The sequence below is a fragment of the Stegodyphus dumicola genome, chromosome X2 (assembly GCF_044657685.1).
Source record: "Stegodyphus dumicola isolate Sdum_Otavi_A_Nest chromosome X2, ASM4465768v1".
Lineage (NCBI taxonomy): Eukaryota > Metazoa > Arthropoda > Arachnida > Araneae > Eresidae > Stegodyphus > Stegodyphus dumicola.
In genome coordinates this window covers 175,354,309-175,374,529 of record NC_140781.1, presented here as the reverse complement: position 1 = coordinate 175,374,529, position 20,221 = coordinate 175,354,309, and the positions used below count along the sequence as shown (strand labels likewise).

The window sequence follows — 20,221 nt, the reverse complement described above, 5'->3', positions numbered from 1 at the left end:
ACCTACATTTTGCTGGGTTCCGTTTTGTCTCTCAAAGGCATATTAAAAAACTGGCAGTTTCTTTACCTTTGATTTTTATTGCTTTCTCACTCCATTATACTTCGCTTAAATTTTCAACCATTTCCTCGGTAAAGTAACATGTCTAAGTATAGGCAACTGCCTATACTTTTCTCCCCACTTTTTTTTACGAACGTGATTTTAAGACTTTCAAAGTGACATAGTTCGATGCTGTTACAAGCAGTCTCTATTCGCGCGAAAGGCTGAAATCAAATATAGCATTTTCAGGTTTAATTTAGAAAAAGCTAGCTTAAAAGCTTTTTCTAAATTAAATCTCTTAGCTTAAGAGCTCTAATATCTAAAACTAACTTTAATAATTTCTTCAAATTATGAACAAACAAAAACACAGTATCATCACCCGTCAATGTCACGTTACTTAAAATCACATCGTGCTTAAATTGTAGAGTTGAATAATAGCAGCGAAGAACGTGTTTGGAACAATGACTCTAGATAGACATTACTAAATCCTGGGGGCATGTTTGGGAATCGAGATGTATTGAAAGAAGTGCCATGGTCAATTGTATCATTCCCTTTCCAACACTCAGTAAATATAGTTTTGTAGCTTGATTGTGAAGCCCATAGTGGTTAAATAAAACTCTACTCAAAATGAATATAAATTGTGTTTCTTTAATTCCGGAACTGGAGCCAGTCACAGGTTTCCAAATTTTCCCAATTTGAAATACATAAGAAAGCTGAAGAGGAACTCACGCCAATGGTGATACGACCATGCATTGTTGTTTCGATACAGAAAGCATTATTAGTGCACAGTAAAGACAAAAATAATTTTAGTAACAGATTACATATAAATTCGTTAAATACCTTGCCTACATGGAAATAATCATTAACATAATGATTGAAAGAAACACTTTCTGTGAAATAGTGTACACTATTGTAGTTGTATTAGTGCGTTTCATAAATGTAATTTATGAAGTGTACTACGTAATCATAATGTCATACATATTTTCTATACTACGATATATTCAAGTTATAAGTGAGCACTTTGTTACTCAGGTAAAAATTAATTTATCCGCTGTTGTTGAATGCACCCTTAAGCATTAAAAAAGCATTTTGTTTGTTAAGTTTTAACTAAAATACTGCTCGGCTTTGTTGGACAACCTTCGCTAGCGAATGACAGTCGTGCCCAGTAGTCACTGGAAATACAGGTATGACATTCCAAAGTTCTCAAGTTTCACAATACAGCTCAGTAGCCAATCGGAATACTTGCTTCCCTGAACAGCACGTTGCTCAGCTATTCGTACTATATATCTTACGCGGCATATTTTAAAAACATACGCAAACTCTAATTCACTACGTTATTACCAAAAATTAAAAATAATTACGAAAATATTGACTAAATATCAAACAATTATGATAGGAAACCAAACGAATCATTTTCTGTTTTGAGTTGTTAGGCTTAACTATTCTGATTGTTCAGCTTTGACCTAAACAAATTTATCAAATGCCCAGTAAGAAGAAGTGAATAATATTATAGAGTCCACTCATCACTCGTAGACATCAACGGTGTTCCATTAATGTTCAGTTTCCATTTTAGAGGGAAAAGGAATGTTTGTATGATTTCTTCTTTCTACTGTGTCAATACTTATATTCTTTATAATTTATTAGAAACGGGAAACATTGTGACTTATCTTTTGTTGGAGGGAGAGGGGTTCGCTTGTGCACACTGAGCATTTAAAGACTGAAATAAAAAGAGACTGCGGTAAAATCTTACCGAAATGCTAAATAAAGTGATGTATCTCGGCAAACTTGATTACCCTTTTTAAGCAAATGAATTAAGCTTTCTTTCCTACACGCCCAAACCGGTAATGTAAACAGACAATACAGACTATTTGCCAAAGTTCGTTACAGTTATAGGTTTGATTCCCTAAATATTGATCTTAAACATGTACTTCCAGTTACAGACTTTCTCAAGCTAAGATAGAGAATTTAAAGATAGTATTTTCAGTACTGTGGTAAGAGGACTTCGCGGATATAAAATCTATTTCTACTGTACATGTAGAGCAAAATTTTAGTTCATATGTTCATTATAATTTATTAAGTTAAATATAAAATGTTAAGTACAAAAGTCTTTATTCATTAAATTATTTTATGAGGAAAATTCGCGGAAGTAATCGGGAATGAGGTCACAGGTTTAATATTTCCAACATACCAGAACAATTATAAGAATTCAGAAGCAATGCAAGCAACAAGTACAGAGAAAGTGTTGCTGGACTATATAACTGTAAAAGGCTGCATTGTATCAGGATATGTTACTCGAATATGGCAAAGCACATGAGTGCATCTGCCTAAAAGGAGGACTTTTTAAGGTGAACTGGCTCGTATTCCCATTGCACATGTTGAAAACACTCCACTGGATCAATAGCACTATTTTTAGATTTGTAACTTGACCGAAGAGGGCATTAATTACTAATAGCGTCGCGAATTTTACATGTTAATGTAAGAAGCCAATTTTGTATTTAAGTTATTGTTACATTTACTATTTGCTATACGTGGCTATGTAAAACGTATGTTATACAATCCTCTTACCCACATTTTTTAAAGCATTTTCGTAAATTCCCCCCCCCTTATTTCCAGAAATTTGGATATTAACGTAGAATCTATATAATAATCCTAATCTTTGGAAACTCATACCTAGAATCTACAGAAAGTGGCCACATTCTTTAGGAAAGAGTGTAACAACCTTTTTCAAACAAAGTGTATAAATAAGAAAAGTTATTAAATATAAATGCATAATACTTACTAAACACAAGCACGCAAAATAGCTATCAAAAGGTTCAAATTATTATCCATCACATTAAATAATATTCAATTATGAAAAATTTTAACTGCTTCAGTTACAACTTCAGAGCTAACTATATTTAAGTGCTATGAGCGTTCTTAAATTTGTAAATTTGGATAAAAGTTGTGTAATAAGCAAAAAAAAACCTGGAACATATTAAACAAATTACCTGATAATACTCTTCAACAGCTAAGGCAGCATGAAAAGGTAATACTGCAATAGACTGGAGAATCCAATATACTGATAATGAGTTTGAATACGTTTGTCCAAAGTTGATGTGCCTTATAAGTAGGCATAGAGCTGCTATCTGAAAACACATTTGAGTGAAAAGCTACTGTTATAAATATGTATTAAGTACATGTTTATTTTCTTGATACAAATATACAATAATTACAGAAAATAAAATGATACTTATATGGCGAGTCAGACATAAATGACGGTTTTTGGAAAGAAATAAGAATGCCAGAGAAAAGTATGCGTTTTCTTGTATATTACATAAGGTCTGAATTTACTAAGGTATATCTTATTACATTACTACCATCTAAAAATGGCAAGAATTTTATTGCACACTGAAGCATAGTCTCAAAAATTAGCTGCATATACTAGCTTTTAACACAATAATGGAGAGGGTAACGTTACTCGTGACATTCCTAAAGTCACATATGCCTCCTGGGTGGTGCTAAATGAATAACAGAAGCTATGGCTGCTCGCTATCGAATGTTGTTTCAGCGACGTGAATCGTTTACCTTATTTATGGGTCTTCAATGGAATGCAGGTGGCCCTTCAGGAACTATATTTCTCTGAATTAAAGAAGATTGTTGTGAAGAAGGACGTGGATGCGCTGGTTGTTCAAGGCGCTAACATCGCGGAACAAAATATTATGACATTAAAAACTATAAAGTATACGAACTTTATGAGAAAAGACAAACAGCCAGTGGTATACTTATTGCGATTAAGCAAAATTTGGCATCGTCTTTTAAAATTGTAAAATAGATGAACGACCATACTTATGCAAAGATAATGGCTATTTCCCTTTAAAAAGATAAAGCACAAATTAATATGACAAATAACAAAATTTTAAATTTGGACACACTGACGCTTTTGAGGAACTCTGTTATCGTGGATGACTTTAGCGACGCTTCCTCCAGCTGGGCTTATGCTTACTATAACAGTGTCGCAGAAATAGTGAAGGATTATGCGGATTCAAATTGACAGTTCATATTATATAATGAAAATGATCCTAAGACTTTTATGTACTGTAGTGGGAATTTGATAAAAGCAGACCTGGCTATGATTACTTCAAATATTATTGATAACTGGAAGGCATTTGTGCTAGGTGACCCAGGTAATGGTAATCTTACTAAAATGTGCAAAAAGGAACATCCCACGAGGATGTTCTTTCAAATTAAAATTTTTTTGGAATGTTGAGCTCTCCATACAAAGCGAAACGAGAGATAAGGCCAGAGTGGAAGCAGACATGACGGAGGAGAAGACCTCAGAGGCAGACTGTTATTAGATGGAGAAAGGAGTTCGCATTAATGAAACGAAAATTTAATGAGACTAAAAGACAATCTTGGAATGAGTATCTAAATAGAATGAATAAGAGAACAGAGGGAGAAAAGAGCTTATAAACTTTTGAATACATTAAGCAATAGGAAAAGAGTTAAATTAAATCACCCTATGAGGGTTGAAGACATGGGGCTAACAGATTTTAGAGGCATAGCAGAGAAATTCAATATACTCTTCTTAAATATTTCTACCCACAGACCACAGAGATGGCGCAATGAAGTGTCAGAAGAGCGACTAATGCCCTAACTGTAGCCAAAAAGAGAATCTTTAATAACTTTTCAATAGATGAATTAAAAGGGGATATAAAAAATTAAAGGTGAAGAGACAACCGCGTTCAGACTATCTTTCCAGAGTTTTTAAAATATCTGAGACCTAAGACCTAAAATACCCTTTTGACAATCTACAATACATTTTGGAATAGTAAAATTAATATCCCAACTGATTGGGTCAAGTCTATGGGTATCATAAAAAAGATAACCAATAGAGGCGTAAAAACCTATATCTCTGACTTCAGACTTGGCAAAACGTTTGAACGAATGTTGACTACTAAATTGAAATTTTTTCTGGAAACTAATGAAATGATACAGAATGAGCAGGTTAGTTTTAGAAATGGTGTCTCCACCTTTAACTCTATCATGAAATGTTTTCATGCCAAAAATTGGGCTTCAATTCTAAAAAACGCTTCTCAACAGCATTTGTGGATTTCCAGGAAGCCTATGATACTGTTTAAAGGAGAAAAAAAAAGTCTCCTAAGCAAATTAGGAGAACAAGGAAAAAAGAAGGAAAAATACTGGACTAGATTGGAAGATTTGTAACTCAGAGATGGGTTAAGACTAGTTGAAACAATATACTAGAGTACAAATACAGACAGTCTAATATCGGCCTTTCACAGGGTTCAGTGAGTAGCCCCATGCGCTTCAACATGTATGTCAATAATCTCAAGAAGAGATTGAAAGAGGTTGGGAATATCCAAGTGAGTATGTTTACTGATGACTTCGTGATATGGAGGGAAACTTGAAACTATCAAAGACAGAAACAGCAGCTTGAGAGTAATATGAATAGTTCTTTGAAGATTATTCAATCCTGAGCCACGAACAATCATCAATAATTCAAAAATTATATATTAGTTTTTTTACTTCGAAACATGTCGGACCTGATTTATATTTAGGTAACAAAACTAAATGGAAGGAGCAGGGCAAAATACCTCGTGGTTATAATGGACAGTTAAATTAAATTTTTCGGAGCATATTAGACACACTGTGATTAGAGTCTAATTAGAGTTTGGTATCTTATTATCCATGGCAAGGTTTTTATACCATATAGTAACTTTAGCATTCCGAAGATGGTTCTAATGGTTTTGTGGATTTTCTGAAACCCAGTATCGGTAATTTTCCTTATTGACATTTCACTTAGGTAATAAAATGTTTTACGAATCAAGGCTCCATCTCAGCTAAACTATAGTAGACCATGGTGACACCACTACAGCAGTGGTTTGCTTTTGCGTATTTTATATGCTCACATTTGAAAACAGTGGTTTTTGACTCACCCACATATTTAACAATCCACGAAATTAGTGATTCTTATTTCAAATATAGTATATCTTCATGAACGTTCCTATAATATATGTATCTTGGAATTGTATGAGAAAATGAGTCTTGTAAAAGCAAGCTTTTATACGGCAGCTTCGATAAATAATCTTCATCGCTTAGCGCGAGTGCATAAAGTCTTAAATGACTTTTCGCTGCTATTTCGTGGCGCGCTGCAAGGAATGTGACGAACCTGCACTTTTCCGTGGCGGCCCGTAGAGCAATCACTAAACATCCGATGGTTCAATTTTTCTAATGTTATTTATTATTCGTTATATTTACATATTTACAACTGTCCTATTGTTAGGTGGACTACCTTCACAGAAATCATGTTGCCTAATCAAACGACATTTCGTTTCTACTTACATGCGTTGCGCTACTGCCAAGCAGCGCCCTCTACTTCTCTCTTTACAACACTCCCCACCTGTGAACTCTAAGTTCACACAAACCGAAAACAAAATAAACCAGTATTTCTAAATCAAACACAACATTTGAATACTCTATAAACTACATCAAATTACAAATAACAATTAAGTAATGTTTAAACATGTTAAATCAACTTATAAAGTAATTACTAAATAAGAAACATTATACTAAATCAAAATTCGAGGGAATTATATAAACTAAACTACATTTAGCAACAATCAATAAAGATATTCAGAAGATGATATATGTGCAAACAATAAATCAGATTATTACACTGTAACTCTTTACTACTAATTATGCACTTCAAGGTTGTACAGCAATTGTACTGGTCTCTTTAGATTACCTGTTTGAGTTTTAATGAGACACGAGCGAACCTGACCATCTCTGCCAGGATAAGTTTCTATTATCTTACCTAGTGTCCACAAATTCCTAGGTAAACGGTCGTCATGTACAAGGACTACGTCATTAACATTAAACTGACCAGACACTTTAGTAGGTGGATATAAATTCACAGATCTTAAAGAAAGCAAGTAATCCTTCCTCCACCTATTCCAAAAGTGGTTTAACAAGGTTTGTTGATGTTTATACCTTTTGATCAAGGAATGTCTAGACCCAATCAAGTCTTATCTTCACACTCTTGTAACTGGAAGAGAAAGTAAACGTTTACCAATTAAGAAATGAGCAGGAGTTAGCGGTGAGGGTTCTGAAGGGTCATTGTACACATACGTTATGGGTCTTGAATTAATTATGGCTTCGATTTCTACGAAGACTGTTTCTAGCTCATTCAAACAGAGACTAGAACGTCCAACTATTTTCCTTAAACAAGTTTTGATCGTTCTAAAATGCCTTTCCCAGAACCCTCCCCACCATGCTCCTTTTTCCACAATAAACTTCCATGTTATACCGTGGGAAGAAAACAAATTTTGTACAGATGGATGTTGAATACACTTCCAAATTTTTCGCAACTCGAGATCAGCACATTTGAATGTCTTGGCATTGTCAGAATATATCGTTGAGCACAATCCACGACGAGAAATAAACCTGCGAAACGCAAGCATGAAATTCTCCACACTCATAGAAGGGACAAGTTCTAGATGTAAAGCTCGAGTTGTAGCACATGTAAACAAAAGCAGATAATGTTTATTCTTGCTGTCCTTTGTAAAAAAGGGACCAGCATAATCCAGCCCTGTTACAGAAAATGGAGATGATTGAAGAACACGATCAGGTGGTAAAGGAGCGGTTTCCTGTGTACCGGCACGCACCTTGTACCGTTTACACAAAAAGCACTTACTTAACGTGGACTTGACGAATTGGCGTCCTTTTATGATCCAAAACTTTTCTCTAATATCGGCTAAGGTAGCTTCGACTCCAGCATGAAACAATTTGTTATGAGACTCAAAATTTAGTAGTTCACTGTATCTATCTTTATAAGGTAACAGCCATGGGTGTTTTTCTTCGAAAGCAAAGTCTGAGAATTGAAGTCTGCCCTTTAAACGCAGAAGACCATGGGTATCCAATTCTGGGTTAAGTAAATAAATCGACGATGTCTTTTCTAAGCATTTTCCACTTGATAGATCTAGAATCTCTTTCGCAAAGTATTTTCGCTGTGTAACATTTACCCAATAGAACTCAGCTCGTGAAATCTCAACAGAGCTTAATGGACCTTTGACTTTCACTGAATTTCGTTTTATATTGTTGGCAAACCGCATAACATAAGCCGTAATTCGATACACCTTCAGCAGCCTGCTGAATCGCGTTAACTGTAGTAATGCCGAAGATTCTACGTCTTGAACAGAAACATGAAGAGATGTTTGCACCCTTGCTTCGTTCTGAACGCTCTTCTCGTCGATGTTGGTCTGTTTATTTACTGGCCAAACACTTTCAGGTTGAGACAGCCAGTTAGGTCCCTGTAACCAAAGGGAACTTCTCACAAGATTAAAGGCATTTTCTCCTCGAGATAAAAGGTCAGCAGGGTTTTCACTCCCACTGCAGTGAAACCAGCATTCAGGATCCGTGAGTGACTGAATATCAGAAACTCGGTTTGATACAAAGGGTTTCCAGTTTTTTGCACATCCCTTTATCCAGTAGATAGTTATTTGGCTATCACTCCAAAGAAACTTTTGATGACACAGTTCAGGAAACAGCTTTGTCAAATACATAGACAATTTGGCGGCTACTAAAGCAGCCATCAACTCCAAACGAGGTAAAGTCATAGTCTTGAGTGGAGCTACGCGACCCTTTGCGGTAATGAAACTGGTGCAAATGATGTTTTCTGAATCAAGGTATCTAAAGTATGCTACTGCGCCGTACGCTTTAGGGCTAGCGTCAGCAAATACATGAAGACTAACATTAGATTTTTCACTACTACCAAAATATTTTCTTGGAAGAGAAAACTCCTCCAACACCTTTAATTCAGCTTGCCAGCGACTCCAGTCCTTAATTATTTCTAATGGAAGGGTATCATCCCAGTCCACACCTAATGTCCAAATTTTTTGTAACAGAATTTTCATTTTCATCACAAAGGGTTGAAACACACCAATTGGATCGTAAACTTTGGCCACCCTTTGGAGAATAGTATTTTTTGTGACCTCAGCACTGTCATGGGATAAATTTCCTAAAAATTCGCAATTCAACTTGATCTCATCTGCTTCAGAGTTCCAGATCATGCCCAAAAATTTTGACTCTTTAGCTGGTTCTATGTTATAACCTTTTCCAATCCACCAGGAATTAAGTTCCTCGGAATTTGACCTTAATTTTCTCAAATTCATCTCAGCGTCTTTAAAAATCTTAACCGCGTCTGAGGATAATCGACATGCATCTTCAATAGTGTCTGCACCGTAGTATAAATCGTCTACATATAACGAGGAATCTAACATATCATAACTTTCTGGATTTGTGCTTTTATATTTTTTAATGTGGAATTTTATCGTCATCGCTAAAATTGCTGGACTACAGCAAAGTCCGAATGGAAGACGTTTAAACCTTAAAACTTTATATTTTTCCTCACTATTCCCGAACCAAAGAAATTTTAAATATTCCCTATCCTTTTCTAAGATTCCTATCATTAAAAAGGCCTTAGCTAAATCTCCGCTGAAAGCAATTTCATATTTCCGAAATTTCAAAATTATGTCCAAAACCACGGGGATCAAACTAGGTCCAATGTCTAAAAAATCATTTAAGGACTTTACACCTTTAGTTCTAGAAGAGCTCGCGTCGTAAACAATCCTACAACTTGTGGTTTCCTTAGGTTTTATTATTTCCCTGTGCGGCATAAAATACGATGCCTCCGTTATTTCCTGTGAACACTTCTCAACTATACCCTCCTTCATTTGCTCTTCAATTACGGATTTATACTGCTGATAAATCTCAGGAATTCTAATAAGTCTATTTTTAAGACTTTCAAATCGTCTTAATGCGACTCCGAAATTATTTTCTAATTGCCCTGCTTCCGATTTCCATAATAAACTGACATAGTACCTATTACCTTCTACCCGTATTTCCTTTTCAAAGCTTTGAATCATTTCTCTCACCTCGTTAGAAATCGCTGAGTCATCGGTAAGGCCCATCAAATCTAAAGTCCATAACGATCTCAATGAATCAGTTACGCAAGAAGAAAGGTTTACTATTGCCGTGTTTTGAGATACTATTTCGCTCTCTTTATCTTGAAGGCCAACTGGGACCCATCCAAACATAGTAGAAATCGCATAAATTTCCTTTCCTAATTGAATCTTTTCCCCCCTTACCATCTTCCAGTAATAATCCACACCTATTAGAATTCCAACGCTTCCTTTACATAAACAAACGATTCGCAATCCGCACTCATTCATCATTTTTAGTGTTTCTTTTGACAGCATGGTCATATGCGCAGCCGTAATGGCGTCAGTGACGAGACAGCTGATTTTTATTTTGTTCTTTTGCTTCGCGTCCGAAACACAGAATTCGACAACCTTATATGTTTTAGGTACTGCGTATTTCATTCCGAAAGAATAAATAGACAATGTTTCTTCTCCAACAAATTTTAAGTTTAATTCCTTAACTACACTAATATGAACAAAACTTCGTGTAGCACCACAATCGAAAATTAAATTAATTAACTCTGACTTTCCGTCATAATGAGCTAACACTGAACAGGTTTGCAATAAAGCATTTTTATTCAATGATTTATCACAAGGAACAACAGAAAGCGTGTGTTCCTTTGGGGAGTTCTGTGTTTCATCTACTGAATTATCTCGCGAGCTTTCGCACAATTCTTTTATGTTTTGATTTGAAGCCGTTCGCGCTTTGTTACGATTTGAACTACTCGTACATAGTGATTCATGATGCGACTTAAACCCGCATTTTAAGCAGTTAGTTTTATTCCTACACGATTTCCAAATGTGATATTTTCGAAAACAAATAAAGCATCTATTTTCAGTACGTAACTTACACAATTTTTCTTTAATGCTTTTATCACAAGAAAATGAATTATGGGACTTTTCGCAGAAGATGCATGCACGATTATCAACAGCATTGAAACTGGCAGCCGTAGGTACATTTCTGTGAATTTTTTTATAATCAGACTTAGCATGTTCGAAACGTGGAGGCAAGGTATTTCTTTTATCTCGCGTCAATAAACTCGACGCTTCACGACATTCAATTTCCCGCTTTATGAAGTCCAACAAGTCTGAAACTTTAATTTCTTCATTTGGGTTTTTCCTTCGATTAAATTCCAGAACGAACTCTTCTGGAATAGCTTTTAACAACACAGGTATTAATAACTGACCAAATGAACCTTTCGTAACTCCTTGCGCTTCCAAATTCCGAACTGCAATTTCGATTTCATCATATAACCTACGTAAAGCATTAATATTATTTGAATTCCTTACTGGTTCTAAATTTAACAGTTTGTTCATGAATTGACTAATTATTATTTCTTTTTTCCCGAATCTATCCTTCAAAGTTTTTATACTCTCATCGTAATTTTTTGCATTTAATTCTAATGAAGATACTAAAATTACTCGCGGCACCTGTAAGTAATGTTTTCAAGTATGCGAATTTTTCTATCTTACTAAGACTTTCGTTTTTGTCTATAGTGCTTTCGTAACTGTTCCAAAACTCCGTAAATTTTTCAGGATCACCTGAATATTTCTCTAAAACTAGTTTTGGAACTTTTACCATACTTTGTACATTTTGCAGTCTAACCAAGTTTTGTTCAGGATCTTTAATACTTATTTTATCCTCTTCCAACATTCGATTAATTCGTTTAATAGCTCGAGAACATTTTTCCTGATATTCCTCAGAACTAACTATATCCGCTTCTAGAGAATCTATCTCAATTACGGAATGAATTGCCTCGTGTAATTCTTTCAAATTACTTTTCTTTTCTATTAATAAATAATTCATGCACTTCGCATAATTCATTTGTATCTTTCTTTGCTAAGCTATCCTCGACTTTCTTTAATAGTTTAGATACTACCGTTCTCAATGCGGTTCTCTTTCGTTTTAATCTATGTAGTTCTGCCATCATTTCGCGTTAATACACAAATGTACCCAAGACTGCAAATTATCAAAATTCAAATCAAACACGTTCAAAATTTAATAATAATCATGCTCTTACCTAGGGCATGGTCTGGACACATCCTTCCTCGTGAAGTTCACTTTAACAAATCCAAACATTGCCGTACGATGCACCATTGTGACGAACCTGCACTTTTCCGTGGCGGCCCGTAGAGCAATCACTAAACATCCGATGGTTCAGTTTTTCTAATGTTATTTATTATTCGTTATATTTACATATTTACAACTGTCCTATTGTTAGGTGGACTACCTTCACAGAAATCATGTTGCCTAATCAAACGACATTTCGTTTCTACTTACATGAGTTGCGCTACTGCCAAGCAGCGCCCTCTACTTCTCTCTTTACAACAAGGAACAAGGCTTCGCGTCTCGTCCCCGCCGCTATTTTGTTTTTTCCTTCGCACGTCATGAGTAGTAAAGGCGCCGTCGAAAGTCTTTAAATTCGAATTTTTTCTGCTAAATGTTCATTTAACTTACGATGCAACAGTGTGTAAAATAGAACAGAATTGTCAGCGATTAACTGTATACGAAAAAAAAAAAAACTTCACTCATGTTAAGACAACGTATTCCAAATGACGTGTTCGATCGGTACTGTAGATCTGACACCAACGCATTTAACGACATTGTGTCGATATAATTCATCATGAAGATGAAATAGGATTTATTTGTGTTGCACATGCTTCGATCAGTAATGGTGCTAGAACCATAAAGAACGGTACAGTATTAACGGCAACTTTTGTGTAATTGTGGAAATCCTATATGTAATCAAGAATTCAGTGAAATGACTCAATATCTACTAATAAATAAAATTAACATTTGTTTAAATGTATTTATTATGCGATGCGGTCGTAAGTGAAAGTCAACTGGCACTACACAAGTAAGAAGTAAAATTGTTTTGATAATTATCGAGTGATAAAGTTATATGACGAACAAATCCAGAACTTTTAATAATTAGGTTACTGCAGTCACAACGCAAAAGAAGTTGATTTGAATTGAAATTCACTTGCTTATCGGGCACACTCAGTAATCTTTATTCAGTAATTAATCTTCGAAATTTTATCTTATATACCAAACATAACTTTTGCCATAGCATGTGGCCCATCAACACAACACGTCTGTTACTTACCTGAAAGTACAATATTAAATACAATGATTCCTCAGGTAAAGGAACGTAATATACATTGTAGATTGTTAGAAGTAGAAATAACACCTCAAGAAGGAGGAGATTTTCTTTCCTCCTTCTCGGGGTTCTCCCTCCTAAAACTTATAGCCCTGCATAATTCAATGTGCAATTGTGTTTCAGTAAGTTATTTAGAAAATCATCACGTAAGAAATAAGGGTACTTACGTATTTTTCAATAAAGCATCTGCGGCAAACAAAAACTGTCATCGAACAGTGCGATTTAGCGCCTATAATGGACAAGTGTGAAGTAACAGCACTCATAAGATCTTCGCTTCGATTTCATGCAACCTAATTCCTCAATAAAGTAGGTTAAATGTTATTTTTGAGCTTTTCAGATGTATAAAAAAATTAATTTGGGACCTACCTTTTATAGAAGAGCAAGCAGTAGATAATTTTCAAAGTTATGTGATTGGTGATACTGGCGTGCATATTCAAATCATTGAAAGACTGAGATTTCAACAAAATGGCAGGGACCGGAAGAAAACCGCGCGACGTCATTTGCTTGCAAAGCTAGTTTATATGGCGCTGAGTTTACAAAAAAGATAATTAGTATTTTGTTGCTATTTTGAATAGCATTAGAGATTTTCGGCTGTCTGAATTCTTGTCGTAAGTTTAAATGAATTTGTTTTTAAGATATCGTCAAAGTTTTACAGATATTGTCAATTTTCATGGTCCACAAGAAAATGCACTAATATAGAATTTAGTTTGCAGCATATCCTTACATAATTGAAAAGGCTATGTCAAGACTGATATAATTTTAAAACTCGCCGTTTTCCGGAAAAACATTAAAACTCAATTCTCGCACGTATACTATGTTTAAACATCAGAACCATTTATTTATAAAATTGTATTCCTTTGAAAGCATGGATCAAATAAAACACCCATTCCCTCATTTTCTTAAATAAAAGGAAAACGAAACATTCAGAATATAACTTCAATAAATTTTAGTATAAAATTTACTTACGTTTGTGAACATTTTTAAAAAGTGACCAACAAATCTAGGGTCATGAAAGGAAATTTCCATGCTACCTTGGAATAGAGATGGTAAAAAGCTGCCCACTGACAGAAAGATTAAAATAACAGATATGACCTGTAAAGAAAAAACATTAAAACAGTATACATACTTTTCTAAATTGATTAGAATATCATTTAAAAAAGGATTAAGCCTTTACATGGCAATTTCTTTTTCCAAAACTAATGTGATGCATAAGAAATTTCGCAGAATGAGCTCCATATTCTACCTTACACCGACAGCATAAATTTTTGTGTATAACCGAATTTCTGGTCGCATGTTTTCTATACAAGTCTCTCTCTTCTAAGAACAGCAGATACTGCAATTCCAAGTCTAACGACATTTGAATTTTTAAAATGTCTCTAGTAGAACGCAAGATACGGTTTAAAATGTTCCAGCAGGATTTTGGTGACTTTCTCGAAGATTCGGGAAAATGCATTTTTGAAGCTTTAAAAGCTATTTTCCACGAAGTTTTTGGAGGCCCGTTCAATACGTATACGAGAGCAATTCGGAAACGAGCCTCCGTTGTGGAGTGGCGCTAGTAGTAGCGAGCGGAGTTACTACTAGCGCCACTCCACAACATTTCTAAATCAAGCAGTCTGTGATTCAGTAAGTTTCCTGCTATCCTAGTGAAAGAGTGTTGTACTGCCACAAGTGTGCTGGTTATAACGCCACAAATGTGCGCTGTTATTGAAAATCCTGCCAAATGCGAAGTAAGAGGAGTAACGATTGGTTCTGGCAAAAACACTGTCAGCAGCAGATATTCATCATGACTTGTGTGTCATATACGGCTCCGAACTTGATGAGTAAAGGTGTAGTGCATCAGTGGATGAGATTTTTCAAAACGAAGGAAGAAACATTCATGATGGATCAAGGAGTGAGTTACTGTCCGTAGCGAGTGATGATCTTGTCAAACAAATTGAAAACAAAATCCGTCAGATTTGTCGACTCCCGATCTTGGAACTTTCACAATTTCCAAATATTTCGCAGACTATTTTGTGTTAGGTAGGCTTAGGAAAATTAGGCTTCAGGAAGCTCTGGGATCAACTTCGATGGGTATCGAAAATGCTCACGGATATCCACAAAATCAATCGAATGGGAGCTGCCTTAGATTTTCTTTCCAGATACCACAGAAGAGAATGAGTTTTTGAACAGAATAGAGACTGTCTACGAGACTTGAGTAGCGCATGTGAATTTCGAGACAGAACAATGGCCCCTAAGAGCATGGCTGCCATTGTTTTGTGCTCATGTGACCCATGCCATGATCCGGCTGAGAAAAGGCCGTCGAACTATATCAGCGAGGAAGGTTATGGTCACAGTGTTTTGGGACGCTAATGCAATCTTGTCAATTTTGAAGCGCACTGTAACACTGAGAAAAGTGAAAAGAGCCATCCAGAACACTTGTCCCGGCCTGGTAACATCTGGTGTTCGGTTTTCTGCACTATAACGCTCGCCCTCACATTGCTGAACGAACAAAAGATATTTTACGCCGCTTCAAATGAGACGTGTTTCAACGTCACCCTGAAGCCCAGACCTGGCTCCTTCTAACTACTATCAGTTTACATGCGAAGAAGAAATGGCTTGGGATAACAGCATTTCGCTGCCGATGAGATACTTCAAACCGCTGGGATAAATTGATATCCCAGACGGCTGAGTTTTATTCAGAAGAGATTGATAAGTTGGTACCTTTCAAATGTAAATTAAAAATGTATTGAATGTATGCGGTTTTTTTTTTTTTTTATTTATTATTTACGGCGAAGTGGACATATTTACAGTGAAATGGAGAATAATTTACGAATTGCCCTCGTAATTATGGCGTCCAAGAGCTAGGTAGAATTATTTGATAATCATCTCTGAGAATCTGCCGTTCAAAAAATGCTGAATTGCGCTCTAAGGTAGGTTTTTGCAACTGAAGCTATTTCTTATGCCCTAAGGAGGTACTGCTTATAATCCATATTCTTCTTGAGCTAGTTACAGCTGTTTATTTTGCTGTCATTATTATTTATGATAAATTGTCAATTTCTTCCTGCTTATCTCGGGTGGTTACTTAAAGAAACAACCTCTAGCCCATGATTTGCAACATCATCATTTTTTAAAGGGAAGATATAATAAAAGAAATAATTATTACTTAATATATATATTTTAAATAAAAGTCTATCATTCGCTTTCTAATTCTTCGAATAGGTGTGTATGCGTGTATTTAATTATGGCAAAGCACACTAGGGCTATCTGCCTAAGAGGAGGGATGCCTTCGTGGAGGACTTTCTAAGGGAAACTGAATCGTATGCACGTTACACATGGGGAAAACCACGAAAACACCCATGCAGCCAGCCCGTTCGCGAGATTCGAACCTCGGACCGAACTACCAGTGTTCAGCGACTTTACCGCTCGGCCGCTGGTGGGCACTCTTCGAATAGGAAAAGAAGCAAATGTTCAGCACAAACAACAAAGTCTTTTTAATAATTTAGTAATCAATCATGCACTTCTTCTGTTTAAAAGGCTATGCAAGCTTCCTTGCAGCAGATATATTTATGCTATTATGTCAAAATAATAAACCGAAAGCTCATGAATAAAGGTACATCATTCGAGCTTAAAAACTTATAAGGTGTATAAGTTGAAATTTTGGTTTCGTGGGTGAATAGAATCCTCAGTTCTCATACCGCAAAACTTATTGCTCCCTGTTTACAAAGACGAGACAGTCACTACACTGACTACCAATAAGTATTTGAACACCTATGCAAATGACTATATCTGCGGTCCTAAGGTACGTTATGGACTCAGCCGGTATATATCGTGTAGGAAACAGCATCGGCTTTAGTCGCATACAAGATGCCTCGCAGTTCGGAGCTCTCTGATTTCGAGAAAGGTATAATTATCGGGTATCACAAATGTGGCCGATCCTTAAGGGAAATATCTAGTGAGCTGAAGTACCCAAAATCGACAGTGGCCTATGTGATTAAGAAGTGGAAGGTGAGCGGTGATTGTCGGAATGTGCCCCGAGTCGACAGACTAAAGAAACTGAGAGATAAAGACCGACGAGTGCTGTCCAGAGAAATTCGGAAGAACCGCATCCAACCGATGGCCCTCATCCGCGAGGAGTTTCAACAGGCATCCGGGAGTATTGTTTCAATGAATACCATCCGTAAGGAAGCACATCTGCTTGGTTTTCATGGTCGTGCTGCTGCCCATAAGCCTTTGATCACAAAGTCCAACCGCGCTGCTCGGTTAATGTGGTGCAAAGCACATCGAAATTGGACCGTAGATCAGTGGAAACGGGATTTTTGGAGTGACGAATCAAGGTTCAACATTTACCGTTCGGATGGCAGGGTCTGGGTCTGGCGTCTACCTGGAGAACGTCTCCTGCCAGAATGCATCGGCGGAGGTGGAATTATGGTCTGGGGGTGTTTTTCCTGGTATGGGCTGGGACCCTTGGTTCCCATTCATGGTAAGCTCAACTCCGATGCCTACTGCACTATTATGGATGACAATCTGCTTCCTATGTTGTGGCAGTTTTACGGGTTGGACCCCTGTTACTTTCAGGACGACAATGCCAGTTGTCATGTTTCGACGTTAAGCAAGGCTTGGTATGGTGCCAATGGAGTTCATCGAATGAACTGGCCTGCCCAGAGTCCAGACCCAATCGAGAACCTCTGGGACCCTATCGAGAACCTCTGAGACGAGTTGCATCGCCGAATTCAGGGGTGCACTACCCGTGCAAAATCGGGGAAGGAACTTCTATGTCTTCTCCAAGCCGAGTGGAACAAAATACCACTAGCTGTCATACAAAGACTTGTGGAAAGTATGCCCTGGAGGGTCCACGCTGTAATTTACCTCTCGTGGAGGCTCTACCAACTATTGATTTTTAATAAAGTTAGTTTTTCTTTTCTCTCACAGGTGTCCAAATACTTATTGGTAGTCAGTGTAGCACTACTGCCTTAACTAAGTTTCTAGCATGGATCCTCTGATATAGAACAACCAACCCGAGCTCATACATGCAGGCCAACAACCATGAAAGAAGAAAGTTATTTGCACCAAAGAAAATCCAGAACAATCTATTAATGAAAAATTCTATCTTCTGTATGGTTGTTTCCGCATAATGAAACAAATTTTCTGTAGAGCTCACAAGTTCGCACCTAAGACTTATAAAACATGTCTGGGCACCTCCTCAGTGGACAACTACAATTCATCTTTCCCTAATAAATCATGTTTTCCATAACGAAGCCTACAGAAATGTCTCTCTCTCTTTGTGAAAATACTCTTCACTCTAGATAAAAAAATAGCTTCAAGAGACGAATAGCCCGAGATCTGTATGACAAATATTACACTGAAGGATTTTTTTCTTTTCCACTAGAAATTTGCACTACAAATTTCTCTTCATCACCCCTATTAAAAATAGTGTATCCCCTTAAGCATTTTATAATGAATGGATAACGCATCAAACAATATTCCTCATTCTTCATCTTACGCATTACACAATAGTATATTATACTTTTCGTTTGTTAAATAGAAGCTTATTTTTCATTACCGTTTATTTAAAAGCTCGTGAACTATTTTAGACTAGACATTGATTGCAGTACACAGTAGACTTACATACGACAGAAATAACAAAAATTGTAGTGAACGAAAGATTTGCATATAAAGCCTAATCTATACTCGTTTAAGTCGCTAAACATTGGTAGTTCAGTACGGGGTTCGAATTCCCGTGAACAAGATGGCTGCATGAGCGTTTTCATTGTTTTCCCCATGCATAACACGGATACGAGTCAGTTTTCCTTAAAAGTCCTCGACGTGCGTCCGTCCCTTTGGCGAATACCATTGCGTGCGACACCGTATTCAAACAAAAAGTACTATACTGGTGCTTAAAGTTAAGAGTATTTTCCCATTCCCTCGATTATCTCCAGAAGAGACAGACAAATTTTAATGAAATCTGGTATAGAAATAGTTGATTTAATGAAAACTGCAACCATGACAGTCATACGTGATGCATACAACAACCGTGATACGTACGCATAATTGTACGTAAGGCTCATTGGTGCAGGAAGGTTTATAAAAGAGGGGAGGCTATTAATGGCTAAAGTCCCCTCTAACATCTCTCGCAACGTAACTTCGTACTGAAAATGGCAGCTTATAAATCCCTGTGGTAATCGGCCCCACTCGCTATTATCCGGCTAATAAGAACTTTTTCAGGGGAATGATGCGTTACAATTGGCCTCCAAGAGCACCCTAGATATGCACTAAAGGGTTTACCTCTGAAAATGCCACTGGCCAGTTCAGTCGGTTAATATCATCGCTTACATGAAAATGCCCTATTTGGACGAGCGGGATCGTCCTTAAAAATGAACTAAGGGAAAACTGCACCCCTGAAAAGGAGATTAAAAGACTAAGTTCCTTTCCCAATCAATGAGGAAAATATCCCATTTACCGTATTTGACGGCATATAAGACGCACCCTTATTTAGACGGCCACACACAAGGAAAAAACGTTTCAATAGCGTGGTTTCTTTTAGTTCTCGTTTCGTAAAAGCCAAATAAAAAATTATTGAATGCAATTAACTTCACGTATAAGACTGTGTCCTTCACGTGTAAAACTGTGTCCTTCACGTATAAAACGTAGGTAACTTTTTTGAGACCAAATTTAGGAAAAAAGTGCGTCTTATATGCCGTCAAATACGGTATTCTATTTAAGAAAGAACTTCATCCTCCGACATCAAAACCATTCGAGATATCTTAAATATCTGGGGTCCGTGGACAAATAGAACTATTTGCATGTTAAGTGTTTGATTGCAAATTTGTAAAACTTTCACAAAGTAAAATGTTAATAGAAGTATATGTAGAAGCATAGTTTTTCAGTTCCCATTTGTAGAAAAGTTTCAATTTTTTTATTGAAAAAAGGTTTTATATGATCTATTAAAACTTTATTTCAGTTGCTCCTTTCGTCAGATGAAAGTAATTCAAGCTGTACATGTTGAGAATTTTTGAAGCCTCTTTTTTTATATTACAAAACCATTTTTTTAAACATCTGAAAGAAAAAAATACT

General features: G+C 36.4%; 1 protein-coding gene across 4 annotated transcripts in view; it reads right to left on the bottom strand.

Moving 5' to 3' along the window:
- Positions 1-20,221, bottom strand: part of LOC118196273 (multidrug resistance-associated protein 1-like) — a 148,702-nt gene that overhangs the window by 94,158 nt on the left and 34,323 nt on the right. For 3 of the 4 annotated variants that reach the window (XM_085809713.1, XM_085809712.1, XM_085809714.1), the window contains 2 exons: positions 14,138-14,263; positions 3,024-3,161 (listed from right to left, as the gene is read on the bottom strand). In XM_085809713.1, the coding sequence (XP_085665839.1) occupies positions 3,024-3,161; positions 14,138-14,263 (264 nt within the window). Of the gene's footprint in view, positions 1-3,023; positions 3,162-12,031; positions 12,230-14,137; positions 14,264-20,221 lie in introns of those variants that run through there. The other variant, XM_085809715.1, reaches the window with a different exon arrangement.